General features: G+C 47.1%; 6 protein-coding genes across 6 annotated transcripts; 2 read left to right on the forward strand and 4 right to left on the reverse strand.

Moving 5' to 3' along the window:
• Positions 1 to 527: 527 nt before the first annotated feature.
• KUCA_T00004526001 (uncharacterized protein) lies at positions 528 to 5,738 on the reverse strand (the record flags this gene model as incomplete). Its single annotated transcript, XM_022601270.1, has 1 exon — positions 528 to 5,738. The coding sequence occupies one exon, from the start codon at positions 5,736 to 5,738 to the stop codon at positions 528 to 530; it is 5,211 nt and encodes a 1,736-aa protein (XP_022460533.1).
• Positions 5,739 to 6,062: 324 nt separating this feature from the next.
• On the forward strand, positions 6,063 to 7,526 carry KUCA_T00004527001 (uncharacterized protein; the record flags this gene model as incomplete). Its single annotated transcript, XM_022601271.1, has 1 exon — positions 6,063 to 7,526. The coding sequence occupies one exon, from the start codon at positions 6,063 to 6,065 to the stop codon at positions 7,524 to 7,526; it is 1,464 nt and encodes a 487-aa protein (XP_022460534.1).
• A 170-nt stretch (positions 7,527 to 7,696) lies between these two features.
• Positions 7,697 to 9,518, reverse strand: KUCA_T00004528001 (uncharacterized protein; the record flags this gene model as incomplete). Its single annotated transcript, XM_022601272.1, has 2 exons — positions 7,697 to 9,340; positions 9,396 to 9,518. 2 exons carry the CDS (start codon positions 9,516 to 9,518, stop codon positions 7,697 to 7,699), a joined length of 1,767 nt encoding a protein of 588 aa, XP_022460535.1.
• A 419-nt stretch (positions 9,519 to 9,937) lies between these two features.
• KUCA_T00004529001 (uncharacterized protein) lies at positions 9,938 to 11,074 on the reverse strand (the record flags this gene model as incomplete). The annotated part of the gene is made up of 1 exon (XM_022601273.1): positions 9,938 to 11,074. The coding sequence occupies one exon, from the start codon at positions 11,072 to 11,074 to the stop codon at positions 9,938 to 9,940; it is 1,137 nt and encodes a 378-aa protein (XP_022460536.1).
• A 2,102-nt stretch (positions 11,075 to 13,176) lies between these two features.
• Positions 13,177 to 15,687, forward strand: KUCA_T00004530001 (uncharacterized protein; the record flags this gene model as incomplete). Its single annotated transcript, XM_022601275.1, has 1 exon — positions 13,177 to 15,687. One exon carries the CDS (start codon positions 13,177 to 13,179, stop codon positions 15,685 to 15,687), a length of 2,511 nt encoding a protein of 836 aa, XP_022460537.1.
• Positions 15,688 to 15,841: 154 nt separating this feature from the next.
• On the reverse strand, positions 15,842 to 16,618 carry KUCA_T00004531001 (uncharacterized protein; the record flags this gene model as incomplete). The annotated part of the gene is made up of 1 exon (XM_022601276.1): positions 15,842 to 16,618. The coding sequence occupies one exon, from the start codon at positions 16,616 to 16,618 to the stop codon at positions 15,842 to 15,844; it is 777 nt and encodes a 258-aa protein (XP_022460538.1).
• Positions 16,619 to 16,710: the final 92 nt, after the last annotated feature.

Below are 16,710 nucleotides of genomic sequence, written 5' to 3' on the forward strand. Positions count from 1 at the left end.
TAAGGCTCGCTTACCATCGTCCGTTGGTGTCTTTGCCTAAAGCGGCAATTTTCGATCTAAAACAGGAGCAAATTTTTTTGTTTTCTTTTGGTCTAGTAGGTCGTGTACCCGGAGCGTGGTTCGATTGGCCGACCCAAGCCTAATTTTAGCCCTCGATAAATGATGCTTAATAGTGGCTTTGTAAAGGCTTAACAGGGAGGCTTAAGCCGCTAAGCAGACGCGTTATTGTAAATTATCCGAGGAAGACCAAACATTTTAGCGTAGATTTTTACTAGGTGAAATAGTCAGCTATACGAGCGAAGGCTTAATGGCGTTAGGCCGACATGGAATTCTTATTTATCCGAGGAACTAAGCCTGTGACATGGCCTAGCTGAGAAATAATTGAACTAGTCGTAGTACTGGTCAATAGTTTGGACTAATAGTCGAGCTACTAGTTACCAGCATTACCGTCAGCTATTTGTTGAAGTATTAGCTATTGCCCATTGGCTGTCTTCCCTTCTCCTCCGTTCTCCCAGTCTCGCTCACCTCTAGTCTTTCACCACAAACTGCGACCCAGTATCGTTATTATTCTGCCGGTGCGGCTGAATCAAACCCAACCCCCGATCTGGCAGATCATAGTCTACGAATTTGGTGTGACCAACTATCACCGGCACCAGCACCAACGCAATAAATACCGCGAGTATAGTAAAGAACAACATCGCGTGAAGCCGCACTCTTTTGCGCCGCAACCTAGTTTTTTTTGGACTGTAAATCCGACCACGCAACGGGCCCGTGTTCTTCATCCAAAAGAGCAATCGCGTGTGCAATGAGTCTATCCACGGCACAAATAGTATCGGACTGAGACAAAACAGCAGCGCGTGGCCCAGCGTAAAGTCTGCCGCAAAGAGGCTCATTTCTATGGTCTTAACAAGCAGTTCGCGAAAAGGTTGGCTAATCACGAAAATTCCAATCCCAGCCTTCGCCCAGTTCCCAGACCACCATGCCCTATTGACTGAGTCCTGTTTGAGCTCTCTCGTTAATAGAAGCACAACGACAGAGCGAAACAATAACTGCTGGATGCAAACGCAGCAGATAAATGCACACAAAGCTCGGCTGAAGTCCCACCCTTCAAGTACCCACGTAAGCTCAAAGGAAATCGCATGAACCAGAACAGCAATGCCGTGGGCAACAAAGGATGAGACAGTGCCGGTCCGATTGCAACAATACGACAGCAACGGCCCTAAAAGACATGACACTAGGAAGATCAATAACAAGACTAGGATGTTGATCAGAATAGGTACGATCACGAGTATTGCCATACGCACAACGGAATTGACAACCTCTGGTTCTTTCACTCCATTCTGTGCATTGATGAAGGTGTAAGCAGTGAACATGAAGATCGACTGGCCCAGAGGTGCGAGAACTTCAGCGACTAAAATGTTTGCAAAAGGAGCTCTGCGTCGGTCTTGAGATGGTTGAATTTGGCCGTCATCACCTCGTAGTTTCCCTCTCTTGAAACCTGTGTACCTGGATCTCGATAGCCTTGTATGCTGAATCCATGAACTGGCATGCCATTGGGAATTACCTCTAGTCAGCCATCGCAGAAACTCCCGATAGTCCAAAAAGAACTCGTTCCAGACGAACTGATGTGGGTTGAAGAAGAAGGGAGAAAAACACAAGGAGACAACGGTGATCCAGAACCACATTATCGAATACTGCCAGAGACACACCGTGGCAAACAGAAGTACCAGACAGAGGCGTATACCTGTGAAGATTGATGAGGGTGCGTAGTTGGAGTATAGTGAACAGAAGGGGATTCTTGAAATTGCAAATCCTCTCCCCGTAGCCATATAGCGAGCCCCTCCAAAGACGAGGACGCTCTGCAGTGAGTTGGAGTATATCTGGCAAACGAAAACCTCGAACAGGGGGGAAAGCGACATAAAGTGGGACATCAGACGTGTGATGGCCTTTTTGGCACCACGTTCTGTTAACTCGTGAACGACAAGAGGGCAGAAAGAGATGAAAAAGCAGATGAAAATGGAAATCACAAACCTTGAAATCCAGTGGTATAGAGGAACAAGATTATAACATCCTAGAGGTTGAGGCTCTGCTGTAATTGCCATATTCTTATCCCATCGACACACTATGGATTCATGAGCCAATGCTCCCAGGTTCATCAACACAAGCATGAACAGCTGTAGCGAGAGCATGATGAATCTGTTGTTCAAATGAAAGCCAGGATGTGCATAGTAGAAGGACAAGAATCTGTCCAAAGGAAGTCTTGTTCCCAGATAGTAGTATTCTCGTGACAGCATCTGTTCTCCCATACCTCCGCCAATCTTCGAAGTGAAATTCAAAATTGAGCCAAAGCCAAGGTCTCTCCCTTTGCCGCATTGGTAGTAATCGCAGTGAGTTATGCGTCCACCCCTAAGAAGTGCCATCATACCGGCGTAGATGTCTTCATTGAGATGCAGGCCTCGCTGCGACTTAGAAATCCCTCCCCTCGTGGTCATGAAGATTGCATTCAAAAAATCAGGATGACCATAGTGCAATTTTCCACCAATCTGTGCCAAAGTTCTCGCAAACAAAGTGCCAAAGGTCTGCTCTTTCCCGGCAGCTACATCTCCCAATATACCCGTATTCTCTGAAAAGATATACTCCCTGGCACCAACAATTGCAACCGGAGGTTCGCTTTCCCAGAAACAGCCAAGTGCATACGGATGAACAAATGACTTTGCTTTCCCTTCAAATTCTGACAAAACAGACCTCACCTTCAAGCATTCCTCAAGATAGTTGTCTTGATTTGCATCAATCACTTGTATGTATTCTCCCCTGTAGTAGATCAAAGACATATTTTGGTTGTCAGCTTTTCCATCCCCCAAAATGGGATTTCCAGATAGTTGCACCTTGTAAATCATTTTGGGCATACCATCTGCATCTGTTTCAGAGCAACCATATAGAGTGGAGAAGTATGTTATTTCCTCCCCATCTCCTTTCTTCTCCTGCTCCAAACTCACAATGTTTAGGTGAGGAAATGCTTGGGCCAGGTGCCTTATATCGTCTTTCTCCAGCTTGGTCATTTTCTGATATTTTTGCATGGAAACAACGAGCCTGAATTTTCTTTTGACAAATGCCTCTAGGTATGGTTTCAGCTTGCTATCATCGGTATTGCGGTAGATCTCAGAATTCTCCACGCCGCATAGGAGCTTGATAGCGATATAATAGTTCATGAAACCCGAGATAGTTCGGTAAAGCGTCTGAGTCCGTAAAGATGCCCAGATTCTGGTCCTGAGTGTAAACTCAGAAGATGAAGACTTATACCCAACACAATAAAAAGGCAAATCATCATTGTTGCAAGCTTCATCTAGATCCTTGTCAACTGGAGCCGCAGTAGCAACGAACTTGCTATCTTCAACAAAGCAATCCCAGTCTGATTTGTACAACTCTTTCAAATACTCCAGCAGTGAGATCCTTGAGTTTTCATCCTCTCTGATAATCTCTTTCAAAGAAAGGATGACTTTCTCTTCATAGTGAGGTATGAGAACGGTGAAAGTAGGCATCTCATTGATGGGACCAGGCTCAGGTATCGGTGTGGATAAGGATTGTGCAAAGAATGAAATACGCCTTTCTCCTTCAGAGTTGGCAAAAAAGTAATTGAATGTCTTCGATGTGTCACCCTGACTAACGAAAAAGGATGGAACCTTGACCTCAATCTCGCCTTGTTCGTTAGTAGTTTGAGTGAACAATAACCTCGCTAGATGCTCGCGTGATATCAGGTGGTCACGATGCATTGAATGCATAATCGCATTCCATATTTGGAAAATGAGCAAGTTTGGGCGGTAGTCTTTATCATGAGTTCTCAGCAGCTTGGAGTATATTCGTTGTGGCAACCTCGAGATGACATTCTTCCATGGTGACATAACTGAAATTCCAGAAGAAAACGCCAGAGCAACAGACAGAGCACAGTTGCAAATGATATACCATAGATAGGTATCGAGGAAAAACAGTATGAAGTCTGTTCCGTACATCAGAACCAAAACAACCCTTGCCTGTTGACGGCAGAAGATGTTTCCCCAGAAAGCCTCACCTGTACAGCGGTTCATATCCATCAACGAGAGACTTATGATTGAATCCCTTAAAGAGAGGGTTAAGAAAATGTAAGACTCCAGGAACTTGGCACCAAATACAGTCAACCACAGGCCGCAGGAGAGAATTCGTGATTTGTTAGTCAATTTGGGAAATGATGCACTGAAGGCATCATGGGTAGCATTTTGCAAGCTCCCTCTTCTCCTAAACGGGCTGAACAAGTTTTGGGGAGTTTGGAAGGAAAAGTAGAGTGTTGTAATAATCGAGAACACAAACTGAGCCACAGATATTGTAAAGCCAACCTGGGTTTGCGCATCCAACTTGTTGAAACCGAAAATGTAAACTGAAGGACCAACATTCAATGCCAAAATAAAGAGGATAGCGATGATCCGCAAAAAAACGTGATTTGCATCTGGCCATTGTCGCGGAACAAACGCCCATTCAGACACAGTAGCGGTGAGCTGAATGATGCACGCAAGAGCGCCTGCTAACGAACAAGCCGAGAGCTGAGCTTGAGGCGTTGGCTGACTATTCGATCTCAGTGAGTAGTCCTTAGTGTAAAATGTTGGAGAATTGAAGCAGTAGTAATACCAAAACACTGAGATGTGGATGATCCATATCCTGCTGAAGTTGGTTGCTAAATGCCATGATGACCTCCGCTCTTTATATGTCTTGTAGAACGCCTTATCCCACCGCACAAACGCAAGTTTGGAATACCTCAGATGAGGGTCATATGACAAAAGCTTCGAACCGTCATCAAGGACCAATCTAGAGATACCCTTAGAATGCCAAAAAAGCTGGTTGACATCATCGTAGCCGATCGTTCGGTCGTGATCTTTCTCTCTTCTCACCCATCGTCCCTGTTTGAACTTTAGTTGTTGGTCCCTGATGAAATTGTACAATGGAGTCACATATCTGTTCAGAAAATCATATTCTGGATAATTTGTTTCGACACCCTGGGTTTCCTTAAACCTGATGTAGTCCATATGATCCCAGGCACACTTAAATAGGAAGCACAAGCATTCTGGCGTGAACCTTACCTGGTTAGACTCGCCCCATATTAGCAGATAGAGTGCCAAATGATGTATCATATCTTCAGGAGAATATTGGCCCATTTTCCACTTCCATTTGTACTCTGCCATTTCGAGTGGTTTCAAGGTGAGAGTATCGAACTCGTCGTAGATGGAATCCTTCACCGCTCCATTGCTAGTGTCTTTAGGCTGTTTCCCCGTATAGATCTCACCTGGTTGATTGAGATGAGAAGCGAAGTACCATTTCCTGTAGTTAGAGTGTTCGCCGCCAATGTAGTCCGCATGCAACGAAAGCAAACTTCTCGCAGAAGTCATTCTACTAGCTCGCGAATCAAGCTGTACCATTAGATGGTCGTACATGTTCAGCACGGAATCTCGCTGAAATCCAAACATGTCCTTTAATTTCTCAAAGATCTCCCATATTTGTTCGGCACTTATCGGCGTTTTCGAGTCAGAATTCCACGCCAAATATGGGTCTTCATCCAGAACAACAGGGGAGCCAGAGAATTCGCTGGGCTTTTTAGAGTCGATCTCAGAGATCTGATCAGATATTTGATCAGAAACAGTCTCTTCGACAACAACCCCATCGTTTCTCAGAAGAGCCTCTCCCAGCCTAGCATTGTACACTAAATCGTCAGACATAGGGAAAGCCGCGGCACCGATCTATTTCCAGACATTAGTGAAAGCTCGTAGTGATAGTATTAACATTGCAGGTATAAGATACCTATAATCAAAAACCGATATAGTAGAAAAGTGGATTACTTTGGCTTGTTGTAATGGCGTCTTGTTGAACAAGAAAGAAGAGAGGATATATGAAAGAGAGCCGCACAGGTTTTGACAGACAGCATGCGCCACATTGGGGTCACCAGCCTTGCCCATCGCGGTACCAGCCACCCATCGGTTCAGCAGTGAAAAATTCAAGAGCGATACTAGATGAGACGATTGGCTCTGTTGGTGGAAGCACTGATGCTATTTAGAGCCTTGAGACGGAAAATTGAACAAAAATTGGGAAGAATCAGGATGTCTACTGTATCTAGTGAGATACTGCCGCCCTCGAACCAGGGAATGAAGGTTCTGGACCGTTCGTTGTTCCACACCAGGCTTCCTGTGGTGTGTGTGGTCTTCAAAGAGCCCAAATATATTGGCCAGTTCGCCAAAAATTTCAAGCAAGACATCCTCAGGCTTCCTGGGCTGCCATATGCTATTTCTTTGCCTGACCACAAAACGGAGCAGAATAGAGACGGTAAGTCTGTCGTTCTAGATCACAGGGTGAAGAGCACCGGCTGTGTGGAAAAAGAGCTATCGGAAGCCTGTCTCCAGACGATCAAAGAATGGGAGGGAACATTCGTGGACTATTCTTTTGATCTCGATTACGAATTTTGGAGGGCTGACCAGATTTTGAGGTCGATTCTGCCTGCCGACAGCAAGGAACAGATACCCTCTGGATTCTCCAAGACCGGGCATTTGGCACACATGAATCTGAGGGAAGAGTTCAAACCTTATGCCTCTATAATTGGACAGGTTATCATCGACAAAAACCCTTCAATCAAGACAGTTGTTGACAAACTGGATACCATAGACACCACTTTTAGAACGTTCAAAATGAAGGTCATTGCTGGTGAGGACAACTTCATGGTCGAGCAGCTGGAGAACAAGTGCAAGTTTCACTTTGACTTTAGCAAGGTATATTGGAATTCAAGACTTTCTACAGAACATGAGAGACTAGTGGGCAATTTTGTGAGCAAGACTGATGCCATTTGCGATGTAATGGGTGGAGTTGGGCCCTTTGCCATACCTGCTGCCAAGAAGCTGTGTGTGACCTTTGCCAATGACCTGAACCCAGAGAGTTACAAGTATCTTAAGGTGAATATTCAGGAGAACAAGGTGGAGGGCTTCGTCCAACCATTCAACACTGACGGTAAAAAATTCATTTGGGAGGCCCCTAGACTGTTATATGAGTTCTCGAACAAAACCAAGGTGATACACAGGACCGAGGTCAAAGTGTCCAAGACCAAAGATTCCTCGAACAAAAAGCATAAAAAGAGTGTTATAACTGAAGATGTTACTATCCCAACGTTTTTCGCCCATTATATCATGAATTTGCCGGATTCCGCTATCACATTTCTGAGCGACTATGTTGGTCTTTTCACCAAGGCCTTTCCAGACTTGACTCAGCAGCAGGTAGAAACGCTTCCTGGCTTCAGACTTCCAACAATTCATGTCTACCATTTCGAGAAGTTTTCCCCAGATGAACCAGAACCTTCCAATGTGGAGCTTTGTCATAGAATGCACGCAAAAGTGGTGAAGTTGATCGGCTTTGAGATCGCATTTGAGGAGCTCGAGTTCCACAATGTGAGGGCTGTTTCGCCCACCAAGCCCATGTATTGTATCAGTTTTAGGCTGCCTAGTGCCGTTGCATTCAGGCGGTGATTTAGAGGCAGTTTGGAGTTGGTTTAGATTTTATTCATTGGTCTAAAAAGTGACTTAATGGTGACACAGTCCGGACCTGCCCGCCTGCCCACCTGCCAATCTGCATATCTGCTCTGCTGATCAAGACAAAGGTTCAATTGAGAGCTATATACTCATAAAATACCATTCTTTCAGATCAACGCAACTGCGGCTCCATCACCTCTCATATCAGACCCTCCGGACCACACCAACGGCTCGTCTTTCGAGAATCCTGACTCTTTCTTGACGATTTGACCTCTTCCAAAGAGCGATCTCGAATTGCCCTTAGCTACATGCACCACATGGCCCAGTTTCTCGAGTCCTGCGACTACCTCCAAGTCGATACCGTCCTCAGCATTGATCAGAGTGACGGCATTACTGGCAGGTCCGTCCGCGCCTAGTCCCAGATCAGTGTGAACGTGATTTGGATGTGCTGCCAATGATATTCTGGGGGCATCCAGTGCCTTCTGCGGATCAAACCCAAATAGCACCATGTTCAGAAACACCTGGACATGGGCCTGTGGCTGGTTGAACCCACCCATAATGCCGTAGGCAGCATACAGCTCTTCGTTGGCCGAGGTGATCATTCCTGGGATGATCGTGTGGTAGCTTCGCTTATTACCAGCAATGCAGTTCTTGCTTTGGGGGTTGCAGTTGAAATTTCCACCGCGATCTTGTAGACAGAACCCGAAGTCTTTGACGAGATAACCACTTCCAAATCCTCTGTATACTGAGTTAATGAAGCTAAATGCATTTCCGTCTTTGTCAGTAACTGTCTGGTAAACTGTATCTGATTTGAACATTGGGTTGGGGACTCCATGACGTATCACCGAGTTGTCGATGATTGAGCTTGAAGAATAATGTTCGGCTCTGCTTTGGAAATACTCCGCACTAAGCAGTGAGTCGAAAGAAGGTTCAGCCGCGAACTTGGCGGGATCATTCACATATTCGTCACTATCCTTGAAAGCCAGTTTTATAGTCTCAATCACCAGATGAAGATACTCCACTGAGTTGTGCTTGAGCCCATTGAGCGTAGTCTTTCCTTGGCGATCGAGCTCTTTGATAAGACCCAGAGAAAGTAAAGCCACGATTCCGGAGCCACTTGGTGGGATTTCCCAAAGCTTTTTTCCCAGAAGCTCAATTCCAATGGGGTCCACGAAAGTAGACGTGTGGTTGGAAAGGTCCTCCAATGAGACCAAGCCTCCACGCGAGGATATCTCGTGAACTATGGCCTCGGCGATTTCTCCAGCATAATATCCTTCTTTTCCGTGTTCGGCTACCAATCTGAACGCTCTAGCCAGTTTAGGGTTTTTGTAGAGCGTTCCTGGTTGAGGGCCATGTTCACCTCCGTCAGGTAAGATAGGCAGCAGCTCTTCCTTGGTTAACCCTGCGTTTCTTGACTTGAGTTTCGATTCGGACTTCTTCCACATATAACTACTCACACTGGAGACTGGTGCTCCTTCCTCAGCCAGATCGATGGCCGGGGCCAAAATTTCAGCCATTGAAACCTTTCCAGAACCCCATTTTTCAACAGCATCACACCAGCCAGCCACCAACCCCGGAACGTTTACCTGGAAAATCGAGTCTTCTTTCAGTCTGAATTGTGGGGTAATATCCTGTGGCGCATTTTGTTGTATATGCTCGAGACTCAAGGCCGAGGCAGATCTCCCGGTGCCGTTGATCCCGTGAACCTTCTTATCGGCAGCACTGTAGAACAGTCCGAAGCAGTCACCACCAATACCCGTGCTTGCGGGCTCAATCAGGCCTAGAACCGCAGAAACGGCTACAGACGCATCCTAGAGCCAGTTAGCAGCCAATTGAGTATTTTTGAGGAATTTAATAGTCACTTACCACGCAATTTCCACCCTTTTCCAATACCTTGATGCCCGCTGCATTTGCGAGGGGTTGCGTGGAGGCCACGATGCCCTTCGCCGAGTAAACCACCGATCGTCTGGAGGGATATGTGAAGTCCATAATGAAGAGAGTTTGGACGAATAATCTGCAAAATTTTGTAGCAAAGGGATCACCTTTTGGCTGTATAGGATAAAGTTGAAAATGATAGGACATGGACATGGAGAATCGCGTCATCCGGCACGGCTCGCGCAGAGGTGGCGGTGGAGGTGGAGATTGGTGCAGGTGGGCATAACGGGGGCACAATGGGGGTGCACAATGGGGGAACATACGTAAAGACATTAACGATAAGAACTCTTGGAGTCATTTGGAGCCATCACTCTAATAACCGTATTCTAGTATTGGTGTTTAGTATTTGACCTCATGTCCAACTACATTACTTACTCTCGCTACACGATTTCACTCATGATACACATTATCATTATACTTAAATAGCTGAGGCTAGCTATAGGCCAATATGCCCTCTAAGACCATGGTCTACCTCATTTGGTGGTGTCGACGACATATCTGCCCAGAATGGCTCCCTTCTCCATCAATTCGTAAACCTTTGGCAATTCGGAAAGTCCGATGATGGTGATTGGTGCCTTGACCAGCCCTCTAGAGAAGAAGTCCAGAGCCTCAGAAGTATCCGCTCTGTTTCCGACGTAGGAACCCTTGATCTCAAGTGACTTCACAACGTGTGCAAATACAGGCGACTTGCAAACGGCACCGGCTGGCAAACCAACAAGAACAACCTTTCCGAGAGGTCTTGCATATTCGCACGACTGAGCAATGGCAAATTCAGAAACAGACACATTGATCACTCCGTGAGGACCTCCGTTGGTGGCCTTGACCACATCTGCAACCAAGTCCTTCGTCTTGGTGAAGTCGATGAAAACTTCAGCACCGAGTTCGGAACACAGGTTGGCCTTGTCTTCTCCACCGTCAATGGCTAGGATACGGAGACCCATGGCCTTTGCGTATTGGATAGCCAAAGATCCGAGTCCACCACCGGCACCGGAAATGGCAACCCATTGACCTGGAGAAAGATCGGCAGTCTTCAAGGCCTTGTAAACGGTAACACCAGCACACAGAATTGGTGCAACCTCAGCAAGGTCGGTTCCCTTTGGAATATGAGCTGCCTGTACGGCATCGGCCGTGGCATACTGCTGGAAAGAACCGTCATGGGTGTAACCAGAAAGGTCGGCTTTAGCACAGTTTGGCTCTGCTCCGCGCTCACAGAACTCACAGTCAAGACAAGAACCGTTCAACCACTTGATACCAGCATAATCACCGATTTCAAATGAAGTCACGTTTTCTCCCTTGGCAACAACAATTCCGGCTCCCTCGTGGCCTCCCACAAGAGGCAGCTTAGTGGCCAATGGCCAATCTCCTTGCCATGCGTGCAAGTCAGTATGACAAACACCTGAATACTTAACGTTGATCAGGATTTCGTTAGCCTTGGGTTTTGGCACTGGGATCTCTTTGTATTCCAATGGGCCACCATGTGTCTCGAAGACAACGGCTTTTTGGGTCTTTGGAATTTCTGGCATTGAATAGAATCTCTTTGATGTTAATGGTGTTCTTGCAGACTTGAAGGTCTGCGAAACAGTACCGGCTGCACCTCTCAATTTATACATAATCCGGCAGAAAAAGAAACTCAGCTGATCACACCTCAGCAATTACGGATTAAGGTTTTCGGTAGATAGACCGATAAAGTTGCTTCTTTGCGCTAAAGAAACTAGTTGAAAAACAGGCAACGAAAGACGGCCGGCAAGTTGGGGTGCGATACAGGTGACTAAGTGCATTAAGAGGGGGAGTTCAAGCCCGAGGACATCATCAGACCTTCATGCATGACGGGTGGTTATTCTAATTTTGCTCGTTTGCGGCAATTGACATTTTTTTAAGCTGAAATCTTCACATTTGGGATGCATTAGATTCGGACACATGCCCCGATTGCAGCTATGCTGTTTAATCATAAAAATAATAAGATGGCGGTTGGTTTTTCCTGAAGAGAATAGACTGGCGTGTACAGAGGGGGTGTGGTTTAGGAGGCAAAGAGCACAGCATTTTTCCCAATCGGGAACAAGTGACTTGGCGCCTGCATACACACACGCCACGGATCACGTGTGTCCAGAGTTTATCGGATGGTTATTTGCTGAATTGGCCCGAGAGCAGGGGTGCTTATGAAACTGATGGAGATGACGGGAATCAAAGTCCCGTTATGAGTCTTGAGACCAGTCGTGAGACGAGCTCGGAGACGCTGGCTTCGGACTTTGTCGCAAGGCTTGGGAGCATGTTCCGAGGTTTTGGAGGGCCACGAACCAGAGGCAGACCGCATTTCAGTTCTCTCATTCCGAATGCCGGCCACTAATTGGCTGTTTTACCGAAATGTCTGGACGTTTCATCGCCTGTAGCATCGCCAGCAGACACTTGTCCGCGGCGTAGACTCTCGGACCTCCGATAGCGCCTTATTGATAGGGTGAACAGGGGTGAAGAGACGGGGTGTCGAATTTTTCTCACGTGGTGGGTTGTGGTAGTGTCTGGGATAATTTTTTCTGAAAGTCAAGGGATCTGGAAGGCTGCCCTATATGTGGATCATGACAGTTGGGGAGATAACAGGCTTGCACGTTCAGGATGCTTTGAGTGAAGGAGGGTTTCTTGAAATGGATTTCGCCCTCAGAAAATATTATTCAATCTGGAGTGATTCCAGGTTTTTGCAAGACTTTGCCTCTAGTCATGCTCGGTCCATCTTCACTAGGGAGTCGGGCTCGACTTATGCCAGATCCACAATCCAAAATTTCTTTATCAACTCGCAATGCAGCGTATATACCTTCAGCGGGCCTGGCCGGGGTTCAATCGGTTATGGTGCACTGTAGTAGCGGGACCCACGGGTACGGCCGCATTTAGCAGACTTGTATGTGCAAGCCGCATGCCCATCTGCCTCTTCGGCTGGCAGGTTGAAGATTTCAATCAGGGACCACAGTCTGATTTATTTCATCCTTTGAGTAAAATATGATAAGATTAAGATACAGGTTAGAATATTACGGTGTCATATTTTGATTTTTCCTTTGATTAACTTTGTCAGATATTCTCCACACCATGACAGAGTTTTTCTCGAAATTCGAAATTGTACAGATTTTTTCCCAAATAGGTGACTGCCTCGGGGACTCTGGAGAATGAGTGTTTGTGTATACGTGGAACACAGAAAACATTACCATTTAAATCCTATCAACAAAATGTTCACCACATGTTGTATATCGGTCTCCCGAGTATCTTCTATAATAGCTCTTAGACCCTACGATAAAGTAATACTCAAAATATCAACAGCCCCAGGCGACAGCAGGTCCCATCAGTATGAGCCGCACGAAACTCGTGATACTAAAATCATGTTAAAAAATCCATTTCCAAAGCTTCAAGTCCCGTGATCATACGCCCATCCAATCGATTATGTTCCAACCGTTTGACATTATGCCAAGATCTGAGATCGCCGTTTTTAGCGTGCGCACGTCCACCCAAGCCCTGAATGATCACACGACAAGATGCCTATTTGAGAGAAAAAATTGGAGGGGCCGCTAAAAGCCTTACGCTCCCGCTGTTCTTTTCCATAGCTACAACAAAACTCCCAAGTTGGACTTTTTTGTGCCTGATTTTTTTGCTACTGGCTCATCTGAACAGTGCAAATCTTCTAGTGCAATTTAATCTCCAAAAACGCTCTTTTTGACCCGGATTTTGCGCCAACATGAAATTCGCACATTCCTTGCAGTTTAACGCAGTGCCGGAGTGGTCGGACTCGTACATCAACTATTCTTCGCTTAAGAAGCTCATTTACAAGCTTGCGGAGGAGTCTACTACTGAGGAGGGCAGTTCTTTTACGGCCAACGAGCCTTCTGAGGAGCCTTCTAGACATGAAATTCTGCAGAAGAAGCTAGCAGACAAGATCCGTCGTGGCAAAGGCTTTGTCCGTAAGGACAAGGCGTCACAGGTAAGTGCGCGAGACTCTGCTGATGAACTAAACGTTGAGACTATTGAGCTCGAATCGAATCGCCCACGCCATGTTAGGATATTCATCGAGAAGTTAGATGCCGAGCTAGAGAAGATCGACAAGTTCTACAAGACCCAAGAAGCCGAGGTGTACTCACAGGTCGAAGAAACTCTCAAAGAACTAAAGAGATACACCGAGACTCCGTTTTCCGACCAATCGAAAAGACTGAGCCACGACTTTGACGACGACGAGACGGACCAGTACAAGTCTTCGGATGTGGATCTGGAGCGTGGAATCCGCCATATCGACAACGTGGAAGAGGAGGAGGAGTTGATCCACTCCTCGTTGCTCAACGACTTGGAGATGGCCCTTCCACAGCAGCAGAAGATCACGTTCAAGAAGCAATCTATCCACTTCTACATTGAGCTGTCGCAGCTCAAGTCGTTCATAGAGCTCAACCGTCTTGGTTTCTCGAAGGTGTGCAAGAAGTTCGACAAGGTGCTACAGGCTGAAATCAAAGCCGGATACATGAGTTCGTTGGCAGATAAGACGTATATTTTCAAGCGTTCGACTTTGGCCAAGCTGGACTCCTATATGGAGGAGATCACCAGGATCTACGGCATCATCACCGAGAACGCCAGTTTCGATCTGTGTTCTCGTGAGCTCAAGTCCTTCTTGCGTGAACACATCGTGTGGGAGCGGAACACCGTCTGGAAGGATTTGATTGGTTTAGAGAGACAGACCCAAGAGGCCAAAGTGGGCTCAGAGTCAGATCTGCAGAGGCTCGACTGTTTCGAGTACCTGCTGCCAGACAGATTCCACATCAACACCAAATGGGTGAGCATCTCCAAACTCAAAATCCCCAAATGTCTCTTTGGCAAGCGCGCAGCGCTGATTGCGCTCGTGATACTCGTCACAGGTATCCTTCTGGGAGTCAAGACGTTCAATGACGAACAGCAGCATAACTGTATGGCACTTTTGGCATGCTGTGCTATCTTATGGGCTACCGAGGCAATCCCACTGTGGGTGACGTCCATGCTGGTTCCTTTCCTCACTGTGCTCTTCCAGGTGCTCAAGAACGATGATGGCACCAAGATGAACGCTGCGGACGCTGCCACTTACATCTTCTCCACCATGTGGGGGTCCGTTATCATGCTGTTGCTCGGAGGATTTACCCTGGCTGCTGCTCTCAGCAAGTACAACATCGCCAAGGTGCTGAGTTCGTACATCTTGGCCATGGCTGGAACAAAGCCCCGCAATATCCTGCTTGCCATCATGGCAGTTGCTGCGTTTTTGTCCATGTGGCTTTCCAACGTTGCTGCGCCGGTTTTGACCTACTCATTGGCACAGCCTGTGCTCAAGACGATCCCCTACGACTCGGGCTTTGCCAAGGCACTTATCCTGGGAGTGGCTCTTGCGTCTGATGTAGCAGGAATGTCTTCTCCGATCTCGTCTCCTCAGAACATCATTGCCATTCAAGCCCTCGACCCACAGCCCTCCTGGGGTAACTGGTTCTCGGTCTCGATTCCTTGCACCATTCTGGGGGTTTTGGTGATCTGGGTTGAGATGGTACTCACCTTCAAGATGAAGGATGTCCAGTTGAAAAAGATCAAGCCTATCCGCGAAAGTTTCACGCTCAAGCAATGGTACATATGTGCCGTGACCGTTGGCACCATCATCTTGTGGTGTCTGATGACGAAACTGGACGGTGTATTTGGTCAATCCGGAATCATCTCCATTCTACCAATGGCACTCTTTTTCGGAACTGGTCTTCTCAGCACCCAGGACGTGAACAACTATCCTTGGTCCATCGTTCTTCTCGCTATGGGTGGTATTGCCCTTGGAAAGGCCGTCACCTCTTCCGGATTGCTCAAGACCATTGCCGACGCTTTGGACCGTCGTATCGAGAATTACTCGGCCTGGGAGATTCTCATCATCTTTGGTGTGCTCGTGCTGGTCTTTGCAACTTTTGTTTCGCACACTGTTGCAGCTCTGATCATCATCCCTCTGGTCCAGAAGATTGGTGAGAACCTCCCCACTCCACACCCACAGCTCATGGTCATTGGTACTGCCTTGCTTGCTTCCGTTGCCATGGGACTGCCGACGTCTGGTTTCCCGAATGTGACGGCTATCTCTATGACGGACGACATGGGTAACCGGTACTTGGATGTCGGCACGTTCATCAGCCGGGGAGTTCCTGGTTCGTTGATGGTGTTTGTAATTGTGATTACGGTTGGATACGGTATCATGATCACGCAGGGCTTTTGATGAGGGTTTGGGTGTTCTTTGTTCTTACAGATGTGCTTAGACGAGGCTTTGGCACCGTCACTTTTCTCGTCTTTAGTGCTCCTACCTTTTTGTTCAGATATACATAATTTACATAGAGACTTCGGAATTCTGCTTTCGGTTGAGACTTGCGCGACTAGAACCGATCATGCTGGTATAACTCCTGGGGCCTGCCGTTCGTGTAGTCCGTGCCATTTAGCAGATGGCTCTGCAACAGAGTGTCCTGGTTGCCATACTGAGAATAGTCTATTGTCTGGTCCGTCAGCTTGTGCTGCGTCGTATCCTGAAGGTGCTGTTGTGGAGGCATCTGCTGTGTCTGTTGGCCAGGCTGCTGGGTGGACTGCTTCGAGAACTTGTCTTCCTCACGAGGAACAATGTCAATCAGAAAGTCAAACATGTCAGACTTCGACAACGCAGCGGCAATATCGGACTTTTGCAGCGTCCTTCTCTTGTTCTCCTCGGCGTGAATCCACGCCCTCATCGTGAGCTCAGTAATGAAAATATCACACCCTTTGGCGAACAGTATGGGGGCCTCGGCAGAGATCATCTTCACCTCTTCATCCGTTTTCATCACTTTTTTGATCCGTGCAAGCGGCAGCTGGTGAGTCTTGAAGTCATGATCATCGTGCTCTATAGAATTTATCGTTTCCTGCCAGTATTGCATGAGTATGTTCTTGTACTTGCCGGTGAGGCCCTGGCCAACGTTGGCAAAAGCCCCCGATGGCGACCCAAAATCGCCCTCTTCTTCGTCCTCCACGGCCTCCTCCTCCTCCTCTTCTTCCTCGTCGCCCTCATTAACCCCGTTGCCGGCCTTCAGCACGCTGCGCTGATACGCCTGGTCTGTGTCGTTAGGCACGTGTTGGGCATCCACCCCATCGTCTTGCGGGTACGCGTAATCAATGTTGGTATCCATGGTAGTGACAGGAGATAAAAACGCTAATGTACACTTTTGGAGGGTATCGCGTTTAACCCGAAAATCCCGTCCTTGTTGCTTCAACACTTCTT

Source organism: Kuraishia capsulata, genomic scaffold, assembly GCF_000576695.1.
Source record: "Kuraishia capsulata CBS 1993 genomic scaffold, Kuraishia_capsulata_scaffold_5, whole genome shotgun sequence".
In the NCBI taxonomy this organism is placed as follows: Eukaryota; Fungi; Ascomycota; class Pichiomycetes; order Pichiales; family Pichiaceae; genus Kuraishia; species Kuraishia capsulata.